Source organism: Setaria viridis, chromosome 2, assembly GCF_005286985.2.
Source record: "Setaria viridis chromosome 2, Setaria_viridis_v4.0, whole genome shotgun sequence".
Lineage (NCBI taxonomy): Eukaryota > Viridiplantae > Streptophyta > Magnoliopsida > Poales > Poaceae > Setaria > Setaria viridis.
Window position 1 is genome coordinate 41762261 of NC_048264.2, and position 13769 is coordinate 41776029.

Consider the following 13769-nt stretch of genomic DNA (forward strand, 5'->3'; position numbering starts at 1 on the left):
ATCTTAGCAGAAAGAATCGAGTTATTTGGAGTTCATATGAGTGAGATATACAAGTTTGAAGTTTCGATATGAGATTAAAAAAACAGAACTGTTCGGATTAACTTCGATTTTTCCATCATTTTCGTCATTTATTTTTGCACCGTAAACTCACATGAATAGGTTCTATTTCATTGGCATGACATGCATTCTTCATGTATTTCTCTTTTTATTTTCCAACAGGAAAATGGGTCAGGTGACGTCATGCTTAAGTCAGCATGATGTCACTGCCCTTTTAAACTGAGCAGAGCACCGCGAGTGCGCGGGGCAGCTTGGGCTGGCGGTGCCACGCGGGCTGAGCACGGGACGGCCAGCGATGCAAGGCTGCGTGGTGGAGCGGGCGGGCACTGCGCGAGGCAGAGCGTACTACGCACGCGGCTGGGCGCTCGCGGCGGGAGACGGCTGTGGTGGCGTAGTGCGGCGGCTGGGAGCCCGGCCGGTCGAGCAAGCTCGTGGCCAGCCCGTTGCCGTGTCACGCGTTCGAACGCGTGCCTGAGTGCGAGTACCGTGTGCGTGCCGGCTTGGCCGTGCCATGGAAACGGCCGGCGGTTCGGTACTCTCGCATCAAGGCCATGACGGGGCCAGGATCGCCGCAGCATGCGGCCGGGCGTGCAGCGGCCAAGCTACGTGCTTGTGCCGTCGGTGCTCGCTAGCGTGATGGTGACGTGGTGTCCCACGGCCGCGACACGGCTTGCTGCTCCAATTTGCTTGCCGAAGGAGATTAAGAGGAGAGAGACAGGGACGTGCTTGGATTTGGAGGAGTAGTGGGCAAGTGAGTGGATAGCTGCTGACATGCATCTCGCGTGGGAGAAAAGAGCAGAGGGAGAGATCGAGTGAAGGGTTGGTACTTGGTAGCAGGCAAGGAGGAGCTGGTGGTGCTCTCGTGCTACTGCTGCTGATTATTTACTTGCCGACAGAGAGAGAAGGGATAGGGGAGACAGAGGTGGGGTGGACAGGATGAATATAAGCACGAGCCACGACTTTTAGCTCGGTCAGATGCCTCGAGTTTGGTGAGAATGCATCATCATCCATCCATGACAGCGGCGCAGCAACGGTGTCCTTCGCGCGGGCGGCGTGGTCAGGTGGCTTGGATGGCAGCGGCGCTCGGCACTTCGTCTTCCGTGACGTGCGCACGATTCCTGCGCAAGGCAGTAAAGGAGGAAGAAAGGGAAGAGAAGGGTCCGGCTCACTTGCGGGCTGAGCGTGGTAAGAGGATGACGAGCGGAACCGCGAGACCCACATTCAGATTATGGTGAGGACAAAGTTGGGCCTGAATGAAAAAGATGGGCCGCAGCAGGTATTGTCCAGAATGAGATTTAGTTTAGAAAAAGATTTCGTATTTGATTTGGATTTCAGAAGTTCAAACGTAATTCTATTTATTTAAACCTTCTCCAAAAATTCCAAGAAATTCACCAAAAATTACTTTGATGACTTAGAACTTTTGTAGCAAAGTTTGAAGATTTATTGTATTACTTATTTTTTAACAACATTTTAAACATGCTCAAAGAGGGTTGTTAATGCATAAAACATGAGAAGAACAAATAAAAGCCAAAGAAAATTTTATTTATTTATTTATCTTAATTTCATTTCTGTTTGAATTTTGGGCTGTTACAGTATATGCAGTTAGTGCAAATTGACACAAAGTTAGATCTAAAAGAGAATCAATATAAACGACTCTAAACTCCAAATTAGATTGCATAATGAATATCTCGTCAAAACCACTGAATTGAACATATCACATGCCAATTTTGCAGATAGGATGGGAGAGACACGTCACACGCAAAATGCAAATGAGACTATGAGAGAAAATGTCAGCTCGTAGGATTGCAGTCCACAGCAGCTTGGGTGGCCCACAGTTGTTGTTGCTTTGTTGCACCCACCGGCCAGGGCAAGGCCGGCGTTGCTTTGCCGCCTGGCGCGCGCTCGTCCGACTGCAGGCGTGGGCTGACCGAGCGGGCCCAATTCCATATCGATGCAGGCGTGGGCTGCAGTGTGCTCGAAGGGCCGAAATTTCAGCTCGCGGGCCGACGGTCCCGCCCAGCCGCTCTGATCTGTCGATTGGCATGGGATTAATTCCTATCGAAGAATTACTGTATAGCTAGCCCGTCTTAGTAGGTGAGTTCAGAAGATGGGCCCATAAGTCAGTGGCGCAAGGTCACTACTGCAAAGAAGACTCGCCTAAGCGTTCTGGAGTGAAGATTGCTCGGATTCATCGCTCACCTATACCAGACAGCAAAGCAAGATTATGTGCAGCAGAGACGGAATTCCTGTTCTGTGGGGAGTACCATAGAATATTTTGTTGGAGTTGTTCCAAATTCACTCCAGGATATAGGCCGGGCTTCTGACGGAGCGGAGGCCCATCGCCGGAGACTCCATAGAATGTTTTGTACGGTACAGCATATACACCCTTGCTAGGGTTTCGTGGAGACTTGATTCTCTTGTAAGCCGCCATAGGCGTGTAACCCAAAACTCCTGAGACAGTGAGATTGTTGCTGGCTGGTACCCGTGGTTTTTCCCTTCACATTGAAGGGGTTTTCCACGTTAAATCGTGTGTCTCCTCTGTGGCTTGATTCTTTACTTCATATTTCCATACGTCGTTCATAACATGTTTGTATCGCAATGTTCATTCAATAACAATCTATAATAAGCTACCACAGCGTACAGGCAAAAGCGTTTCAATTTCATCTCAATTATGCATCACAATGGAGTCAGCGATGCGTGAAGCACGTCTTCTCCCGTCCGACAAGAACTGGCCAAACGCCGCGCGCGACGAGCCGCCGGCCTTGCAGGCGACGGCCGCGGCATCCCTGTGCGCCGCCACTCGCGCCCTGAGCCGCTCCCCTTCCTCGGACTCCATCACCAGCCTGACCTTGGCCTCCACCTCCCCAGCCGTGACCATTCCCTGCTCCCACCCAGCCATCTCCACGCCGACCCTGCCCTCCTCCACCATGAACACCTTGTTCATCCTCTGCTCCGCGTACATCGGCCAGCAGAGCATCGGCACGCCGGCGGTGATCCCCTCCAGCACCGAGTTCCACCCGCAGTGCGTCAAGAACGCGCCCGTCGCCCGGTGGCGGAGCACCTCCACCTGCGGCGCCCAGTGCTTGACGACGAGGCCCCGGCCCTTGGTGCTCTCCAGGAACCCGTCGGGAAGGAGGGCCTCGAGGTCCGCGTCGGCGCCGGACTCGAACAGCCTCGGCGTGTCGCCGCTCACAGGGGCGCGCACCACCCAGAGGAAACGGTGGCCGGAGTTCCGCAGGCCGGCGGCGATCTCCCTGAGCTGCTCCTCCGAGTGGGTGGCGGCGCCGGTGCTCCCGAAACAGAGGAACACGACGCTGCGCTCTGGCTGCGCGTCGAGCCACGCGAGGCACTCGTGCTTGTCTTCTGCCTCGGCGCCGGCGGCGCCAGAGGCGACCAGTGGCCCGACGCAGTACACCGGAGGCACCCTGCACTCTCCGCCGGGAAGAAGAATCCGCGGGTCCCGGAGAGCCCCCGTAGCCCGAGGTTCCAGCGACGCGAACGTGTTCACCAGGATGCCATCGGGCTCCGTGTTCCGGCGCATCAAGTTCATCATCTGCTTGTATATCTCGGTCTCCGGGTCCAGGAGCGTTTCGCGCAATAGGTACGACGCCGGCATGGGAGGGACGCCGTGGAACTCGAGAGGGGCGTCTCCGAGCTCCTTGAAGCTGGGCTGGCCTTCCGCGCGGAACCAGGGGAGCTGGAGGAACACGGCGACCGTGGATGCGTTGACGCCGTAGAAGGTGTAGGCCGGGACCCCGAGCTCCCTGGCGACGTCGAGCGCATCGGCAGAAGGCGAGTCGATGACCACGGCATGGACGCTCCGAGGAGGCAGGGAGGAGATGAACTCGCGGAGGCGTTCGTTGTAGCGCCTGATGATGTCGAAGTACCAGAGGAGCGGTTCGCCGTAGTCTGCGACGGCGGGAGGGTTCTGGATGCGGGGGAGCCTGTGGATGGCCAACGACGGCTTGGCGGCGGCGACGCGGTCGACGGCGGCTGCCAGGGCGTCGTCGTGGTCCAGGGTGAGGTCGATGAGCGCCGCCGTGACGGCGTAGCCCTCCTCGAGGAGGACGTCGGCGAGCTGCATCATGGGGACGAAGTGGCTGACGAAGACGCCGGGGTACAGGACGATTGTCTTCTTCATGTTCGTGGCTTTGATTCTCTGCCTGCTTCGTGGTGCTGGATGCTAATCGGCTCTATCTTTGCAGTAGAACTCGTGGCCAGCCCGAGCTCTTGCTTTCGGGGAGAAGGGTGTTGATTTCGCGTCGACATTGGAGTGAAGATATATATGGAGAGAGAGCCGATGGAATGCTAAGTGTGGATAGCTAATTAAAGCCAATTAAAAAGTTGAAACGGCTGATTTATTGTGAGAGAAAAATATTGTTCGGTGGCTGATAAGCCGACTGATAAGCTAAAGTGAACATCGAAAAAAATGCCGGGTATACATCAAAGTTCAGATTTGAAGAGGCGTTGAACATGTTTCACAAGGGAGTATCTGTACCAACCAGTACTCAAATAGATTCAAGTCCAACGAATCTGTATTAATTGAGGAAGCAAAGCATCGGTCATTACTAAATTTTTCTAATAAATCAAGCCCCATTTCCTTTGTCACCGGAAACCAGGTACGGTATCAAGTTACTCGTTGAGTGACTGGAACGGAGATAATCTCATTCTCGAGTATCTTAAGCTCAATAATTTTTTTTTCTAATAACTACTTAATGAGCATGTTCCAATATCTTTTTCCAATATCCTGAAAACCAGATTTGCTGACATGGAGAATTTTCTGTTTGGTTTTGCTGACTAGGAACGACCCGTCAGCAGCCCCCTCCCCTGCTAATCCAACTTCTCGCATGTGCCCTCCCGTGATTCTTTGGTTTCGCCGGCACCCAGCTCCGCCTCCCCTCCACGCCGCAAGCAGCCCTCGACCATGTAGCCACCTAGCCTTGCTAAGCCTGCCGGGTGCCGGCGCAGTGCCCATACTCCCAGTAGCACGTACCCCCACGTGGAACTAGACCCTGCGTCGCTGTCGATTACCACGAGTCAAATGGATTCTATTGGTAATGAAGAATATGCCAGAGGAAGGAATCGATGAGAGACTCGCTATGGATGTCGAATTTGACCGGCAAACGCAGACTCTGCCAGCGCGTTCTCTCCGTCCGCTCTCGAGCGCCGCAGTTCTTTCCGTTCCCGAGAACCGGCAACCAGCCCCACGTGCCGCCTTGCAGTGCCCGTGCCGTCGGCGGCTCGCCCCGCTCTTCAATTCCTATGTCTGCTCCTCCTCATGCTCCGGACCATGCTCCACCTGCTACGGTGGCCGCCGGCGGGGTTCGAGGAGCTCGTCAGGGAGCACTTCTGCCGCCGCGGCAGGTTCATGCTCTGGTCGTGCGAGGCGTTACCTGCAGGAGCGCTGCGACGTCGGGACGCTCGACGACGACGCGCGCGCCACGGTTGAGGAGAGCAGGGAGCGGCTGCTCCTGTTCAGGCTCGCCCTCAGCAGCGTCGGACTGTAGCTCGCCCATCGCTAGCCTGACGTCCACTCGGCCGAGCGAAGGGGATGACTTGTCAAGCTGATGTGTCAATCCTAGTAAACTGATTTGTCCTGCTAGTGATTATATACGCAGCCTGGAACCTCCGGAAGGAGAGATGCATGAGAGTCTATCAAAATAAGGCCATGACTATGGATCAACTAACCGGTACCATCAAGCAGAACGTAATGGCGTACAGGGAGGCTACTAATGTAGTTCAATAAACCATGTACGGTACCCTGGGTACGGAATACCCGAGCCATTCCCGCGAGCCGCGCGCGAGCGCTCCCTCGCAGGCTCGCACCGCCCCCTTTTGCAGAATCCGCTTCCAGGTAAGCGAATCTTTGAAGAGATCCTTCCACTGTCTTTACTATCATATCCTCTCCTCCTACCCTTGGACTTTTTTCATTTCTTTAATTTTTACACACCGCATACAGCAACAGCTCACCTACGACAGCCAGCCAAGAACGGTTGTATTGTATAGTACTTTGCCGATAAGATACGCACAAGCACGAACAGGAATAACAGTCTCTTTCCAAATTTGATTTCCCCCACAGCTAGCGCAAGGAGATCGTGCTAATGGATGCAATAATACTGGCGCATGGCATGCGTGCAAATCATGGCAGGGCCCAGTTGATTAGGAAACAACCAATCATTTCTTGGGGGTATCAATCATGGACAGATCGTGGATGAACCGTGATCGCCATGTGAATTAACAAATGGGATGTGAACAGAATTAGTAACTGCTAATCCTGGAAGTGGTCTGTCAAAAGCTCTCTGATCTTGGAAAGGTTAACAGGTTTGCCCTGATGCCAAAAAAAAATTTCAACAGGTTGGTCTCTGAACAACATATTCAGAAGAACTCTGTTCCATTTTTGCTTGGCATCTTTTGCAGCAGCGAGCGGATCACACGAGGGAGCAAGCAAGCATATGCTCTGCTCGCTCCCCCATTCCTAACCTAGCTAATCTTCCTTGCCCCCAAATGTTAGCTTCTTGTTTGAGGCAGCGGCGGCGGCGGATCTATGTCCAAAAAATGGGGAAAAGAAAAACAAAAAATGGTTTTTTTCCCTAAGAGTAATCAGTCCCTGCAGATGCCGGGCGATTATCTGATCCGGCTGCAGAGCCGGGACACGTCGGAGGGGCGGACGGGCTTGAGGAGGAAGTCCTCGGCGCCCTCCTCCAGGCACCGGGTGATCCGGTTGGGCACGTTCTCCGACGACATGATCACCACCGGGATCTCCTTGAGCTTGGACGACTCCTTGACGTGCTTGAGGAGCTCGTACCCGGTCATCCCGGGCATCCAGTAGTCCGTGATGATCATGTTCACGTCGGGCAGCAGCCAGCAGGCCGAGCGCGAGCAGCTCCAGCGCCCTCGTCGCCGATTCAACAGTGGGCACTGCAAAGATTCGAGAACACACAATTTAGCCTCCCAATTCGTAACTGCTGAGTCGATCACTCGTCGATCAAGAAGGAACAGCACACTTTGTTCGCACATCCATCGAAATTTACCTCTGTATTCGTAACTGCGGAGGATCGAATGCTCGTCCTGTCGTAACAGCCTGAAAGCTTCCTCTGTTCCTTGCATTCTTACTGTGTTCTATTCCTGACCCTGTTCTTCGTTCACCTCGTCTACTTCTGCTTCATCTTCATCCTGTGCGCAGGTGAATATACAGATAGAAATCCATTTCACATGAGTGTATATATATATATAGGGAGAGTATATATATACATGAGTGTGTGTGTGTATATATATAGACACACACAGTTATAAAACCACCGAGTAGAAGCCTCTGACACTTGCATGCACCTGGTTATAGAAGAACTGTAGATGAGGGTTTGCTCCATAAAAACCTGATAGCCAAAACTACTGTACAGTCATGCTCCTTGCACAAAACTAATTAAATACATGAACATACTGACAGATAGATATGAATGAAAAAGATGCTCCATATAATGTAGATCCTGTAAGGAATCTGATATGCACAAAACCGGGAATACATAGAAACACTAAATAACTTGCAAATTAATTGAGTGCAGTTCTTCTGCAAATGCAGTAGACAATATATGTATACAAGTTGTAGCTCCAGCCTCACTACTAAAGGGATTAATTTAACATGCAGCACATGATTTAGAACAGTTTTTTTGAAAAGGATAAACTACCAACAAAAACTGAGGAGATTTGGAATGGCAGATGCATGCCTTAAATGCTGGGGTTCAGATAAAGATAAGACGGCAGGTCAGACAATAGTGTGGAGTCCAAATGGCAGAGGGGTGCAGTTCTTCAACGATGGGAAAGTCGCTGACCAACGATGTAGGAGCTTGTTATGAGGACATCCAGCATTGACCTACACCACGATCACTTCTCATGATTCAGTTCTGAAATTTAAAGATGCATACAAAGATGGAATATCCAAGCCTGAAATTCCAAAATACCCTTATTAGAGCATGCCATCCATTTATTGACCATTATTAATGGGGTCATGAGGATGGGTTAGAAACAAGTATTAAGAAATGGAACAAAGAAATTTTGAAATTCACAAACTTTTGTCGGTATGCATCTGCTTATTGCATCAGTGAAACAATAGTAGAATATGGCAGAGCAGGTTTGCCCTGTTCTCAATATAATCCTTACGTTCATTCCACTGTTATAGGTCTATTTAATTAGAGGTTGTACTCACAAACAGAAGCTATAAAATAATATGGTAGAGAAGTTGGAATGGGCAAAGAGTAACAAAAATATAAGAAGCTATAAAACAATATGGTAGAGAAGTTGGAATGGGCAAAGAGTAACAAAAATATAAGAACCATTTTTTTCCTATACTACGAAGATCTGACCTCAATATTTGGATGGCATGCTTGATCTCTTATTGTAAACTGTCAAATTAAAATGATATGACCAGTACAAACTACATGAGCATAAGAAAAGCATGCAGAAGGCTCTGCGTACATCAATCTCACAATTCCATGCTTGCAGTTGCCATCGCTGGACATGAGTACAATCCACCACAGCTTGCTTAGCCTACGATAGAACTCTATGTCCCTAGTCCAGCATCGAAGTAATTCTAGAGATAAATAAAATGTCACATTGAGCTGACCAAATATACTAGAAAAAGTAATTTCTAGAGATAAATAAAATGTACAAAATGATTACATGCAAACCACATGTCCTAGCAGCAGATGTAGACTAATTGTAATGAATCATAGTTCCAAATGTTCTTCATTGTGCCTAATTTAATTACATTCACGAGGATGGAAGTACCCCAGTAGTGAAAGACAATGTCCAACGTGAGCTGAGATCAATGGCGTACCGGCCGGTGATACATCTGAATGCCCTTGACCTGAAACGAAAATGCCAATACTACCATCAAAGATAGCACAATGATTCTAAGACTGAAAATGCAACGATAGCTACTTCAACCAGAAATTCTAAGAGTTTTTCAGGTGGTAAATAATACTCGATCCACTCATAAACACCATAAATTCACAACATTATGCTATGATACCCGCAGCCAACGTATCCTGTATACAGTTAGCTATTTAATAACTATTGATCATTTTCACCATGGTGGCTCGGCTAGTTTTGAGATAGTCCAGCACACGCTAAACCCACGCACGCCATCCTACATCGCCACCCCGATTCACTAGCGGCGCTGGAGCCATCTGAAGGCCACTGCCGCTTCACCATCTTCGTCCCCGGACAGATGAGGTGGAGACCCGAAGGTCAACGGGACCTCCTACGCATTACCCCAACACCGGCGTCCCCTTCACCGGCCACTGCACCAAATGAGATGGTCGGGTCGTCGCACAACGTTGCCACCGGTTGATTACTCAACTTATTTACTAAGATACGTTTATGTTCTAAATGTTAAGATCCTAGTTTTAGTTAATCTAAGCAACGTAGATTTCTTAAAAAAACACAGAGACACAAGTCCTGATTTGGGATACTCATCACCAGTTTTACCCCCCAAGCAAACGGTGCTGGATAATTGATCCAATGTTGAACATGAAACTCATCTCCATCGGTGAAGGCAATAAACTCAGGGACAGATTCAAGGCCCACTACTCGAGCTTTGACAATTAAACGAGGCCGATGAGCAGCCGAGCAGGTCACGTTCCCAAGAATTTAGGCGTGCAAAGTAGCTAATGGCCTGCTCAATGTCTTCCTGATTCCAATTATCAAGAGGGAAACCTAAACCTCTCGGTTCAAATCAACAGCTTTCCAACTACCCCATTTAATCCATCATGCTTTTCCACAAAGATATATAGACCCACCCCTAAAATGACAGTGACAGGAAATCCACCTCGTGCTCCAGCAATGGGTCATTCGTGACGATGGCAGTGTCCTCGTGTCCCTGCTCAATATCTTCCTGATTCCAATTATCAAGAGGGAAACCTAAACCTCTCGGTTCAAATCAGCAGCTTTCCAACTACCCCATTAAGTGGGTGTTTGGAAGAGGGGTGCTAAACTTTAGCACCCCCACTTTAGTCTATTTTAGTCACTTGTGCTCCCAAACAGGTGAGCTAAAACTAGTGGACTAAATTTTAACCCTCCACTAATCCTTTAGTCACTTGGGGTAGCTAAAATGAACTAAATAGACTAAAAAGTGGCCCCCCGGACCACTTTCCCCCCCTACCCCCTCCCCTCTCTCTCCTCCCCTCAGTCTCTCTCTCTCCCCCCGTCGCTAGCCTCCCCGTCGCAGCCGCCGGCGCGGGTCATGACAGCCGGATGCGAGGATAGTGCCGCCGAGGAGCATCCGTCGCGGATCCAGGTGGGGTCGCAGCAGTGGCCCACAGCACCTGGCACGGCGCGAGGCCGATGCCACGGCCGCCGGAGCCTGGGCGTGGTAGGGCAGCGCGCAGACCCTGGATTCCGCACGGCGTCGGGCTAGGGTAGGTGCAGGTCGCGGCGGTGAAGCCGGGTGGCCTCCGCCGAGGGGGCCTAAGCCACGCCGGGGTGCCGCTGCCGGCCGCGACGCGGGGGGTCTCGCTCGCCTTGCCGCCGCTGCTGCCGCCTCCGACCGGCGAAGGGGGTGGCTGCGGGGGAGGCAACGGCGGTGCTGATGGTGGTTGGGGAGGATGAGGCGATGAAGGTGTGGAGGAAGAGGAGGGGCTTGGGGTTTGAGATCGGGGTGGTGCTCCTGCGTATGAGAGGGTTCAGGATCTTGAGGAAGGCCATGGAGGGGCAGCTATGCAGGGGTAAAAAGGGTCATTTGGTATAGCAGGTGCTAAACTTTAGCACCCCTCCCAAACACCTCCAAAGGCTAAAGTTCAGGATTAAATTTTACCATCCTCCTCCCAAACAAGGCCTAATCCATTATGCTTTTCCACAAAGGTATATAAACCGACCCCTAAAATGACAGCGACAGGAAATCTACCTCGTGCTCTAGCAATGGGTCATTCGTGACGATGGCAGTGTCCTCATGTCCCGGGTGCTAAGAGTTTTTTGGATCATGACTAATTTTTAGTTCGGGTCACATCGAATTTTAGATATCAATTAGAAGGACTAAACGTGAACTAATTATAAAACTAATTGCATAAGCCGTGGCTAATTTACGAGATGAATCTATTAAGCCTAATTAATTCATGATTAGAACATATTTACTGTAGCATCACATGATCAAATCATGGTTAAATTCGTTCCGCGAATTAGCCTTCATTTATGCAATTGGTTTTATAATTAACCTATATTTAATACTCCTGATTAGTATCTAAACTTTAGTCTCTATCTTCAAACGGAGCCTAATTTTGAAGAGTTTGTGGTTGATTGGGTAATTCATCTTAGCTTAGAAAATGGGAACACTTCAGCCCCCTTTGATAGGGCTACAGCTCCTCCTAAAATGGGGAGGAGCTGGAGGAGCTACTTTTTTTAGCTTCGGTTTCTCCATGTAAAACGGTTCCGGCCCCTCTCCAAGGGCGGAGCCGTTTTTTACCAAACTGTTTAGTAGGGCTTTACTTGGAGCCGCAGGAGAAACTAAAGCTGGAGCCCTGTAGCCACCTTGGCTCCACTTGCTCAAAGACATTCTGGTATGAAAACGAGGCACTGCTACATAAAAAAGTAACTGGAAATTCTTGAAAGCGAGTTTGGAAAACCTTCAGCAGTAGCGTACATATCCTATTCGATATCTTAAGGCCAATCTTAGTGGAAGTTTCATAAGTAGTTTCATGAACATTAAAATTCATACCACATCAGCAATTTTGCTAAGTTGGCAAGGTCTTTATGACGAGAGAGGAAGGGGAGTTTCATCATATGTGAGAAGAGTTTCATCCCCATGAAACTTAATCGGCACAGTTACTAGTTCCTAATCTTGGTAATGGTACAATGAAATTGTGCACTAAGACTAGCCTAAGACAACCATGTGTTGAAGATCATCGAATATGCACAAATAATAAGAATATGAGCACGAGGGATCCTACATTACTCGATGCATAGTCACGTCATACACGTCGTATCGACTAATGGAGACATATACCGGTAGCTAATATTAGGCCAGTCTCAATGGTAGTGTCATGAGGTTTCATGATCATTAAATCTCATGCCACATCATCAAAATTGCTGATTTGACAAGCTCATTATGAGGAGAGAGGAGAAGAGAGAAACCCACTTCATGAAGCATAATAAAACTTGCACTAAGCATGTTATGGTTTTATGTCACGACACATTTAATCGTAATACAATGTAAGAATTAAATGATACAACATATTTATGAAACTGTGCAATAAAACTATATGCACTGAGAGTGACTGTTCGTTTTATTGAAAAGCTAACATGACACTCTTTGTACAGTGGCCTAAAGATTAAATGGAAAACACAATTGGAGTCGTGCATGGAGAAAACAAATAAACACGATACATATGACAATCACAGCAGATGGACGGCACATGAACAAATAGACATGCAGTCGGCGGGTGCAGGGGGGCTTACCGCTTACGCCCCACTACCTCCACACAAACACCACAAAAATGCCAGACGGCCGGAGCAAAGTGTCTGCCCTGACGATGTGCCGTCTGCATTGTGCGTGCAGTCGTTGTGCCGAGCTATTCATTCGTACGGGGATTAGATGGGATCATTTTCGTGCGTGTGTAAATACACTCATCCGGTGATCATGAAGATGGTTAGCTGTTCAAACTCTGCATAGAATAGCGTCGCATTTCTAAATCTGGATGTCTTGGCCCTCGGGGAAATGTCAAGCTGATCGGTTTATGAATAATGTAGTAGTGATATTACAGCTTGGAATCAGAAGGGATCCTTATTCTCAGTAGAAGAAATCAGCGGGGAACCGACCAGCCTTCAGGCTTGAAGTTTATAACCGCCGGCTCCAGCTGGATAGAAGCATCTCCATCAGTTTTCAATAAATATTTCTCAATAACTAGTTAATAGCGATATCCCAATATCACTTTCATTATTATTGGAGGAGTTGCTTTTGTAGTCTCCCAATAATCTCATCCCAATCCAACTACCGTATTGGGAGAGTCACAACTCCTTTATTTAAGAAGATTTGGGGTGAATTATTGGGTTATTCCAATAATTATTGGGAAACAGAAAAGGTAAAGGGAGACTGCTGGAGTGTTATTTTCTTATGGAAAAGTCTATTTTACTCTCCTTACCTATTTACTTTGTCCACTTAACCCCCTAAGCAAAATTTAGGCTCACTTTACTCCCCCAAACTATTTCATTTGGTCCAATCTACCCCTAATTAGATTTCTCTCTTTTATTTCTTTGCGTACAAATTGAATTCAATTTCAGATTTTATCTGTTGACTTATAACATGATGCTCCATGTTAAAAAAATATATTAGAATTTTTCATAATTACTTTTCGTACAATTTTGTATATCTAAGATCAATTTCGTATTAATTATTCCTAACCTATGAAAATAACCATGAAAATTTCTTAGTATAATTTTCTAACATAAGGCATCATGTTTTGTACATGGTCACAAAATTTAAACTCAAAATTCAACTCATACACGAAGAAACGAAAAAGAGAAATCTAATTAAGGGGTAGATTGGACCAAATGAAATAATTTAGGGGAGTAAAGTGAGCCAAAACTTTGTTCGGGGTGTTAAGCGGACAAAGTGGATAGATGAGGGGAGTAAACTAAATTTTTCCCTTTCCTTATCAACTCTTCCAACTCTTCCCAATATGATAGCTGCTGGAGATTCTTTTAAAGACTACTCCACTTCAGTTTGC

General features: G+C 48.4%; 1 protein-coding gene and 1 pseudogene across 1 annotated transcript; both read right to left on the reverse strand.

Moving 5' to 3' along the window:
• Window positions 1-2598: 2598 nt before the first annotated feature.
• Window positions 2599-4342, reverse strand: LOC117843282 (anthocyanidin 5,3-O-glucosyltransferase). The gene has a single exon (XM_034723849.1). It carries the CDS (start codon window positions 4196-4198, stop codon window positions 2723-2725), a length of 1476 nt encoding a protein of 491 aa, XP_034579740.1. The 5' UTR covers window positions 4199-4342; the 3' UTR covers window positions 2599-2722.
• A 2024-nt stretch (window positions 4343-6366) lies between these two features.
• LOC117845448 (two-component response regulator ORR6-like) lies at window positions 6367-7179 on the reverse strand (annotated as a pseudogene).
• Window positions 7180-13769: the final 6590 nt, after the last annotated feature.

What these genes read in the sequence shown, in the direction of transcription:
- LOC117843282 (XM_034723849.1), bottom strand. Translation starts at nt 4,198, where the DNA reads ATGAAGAAGACAATCGTCCTGTACCCCGGCGTCTTCGTCAGCCACTTC.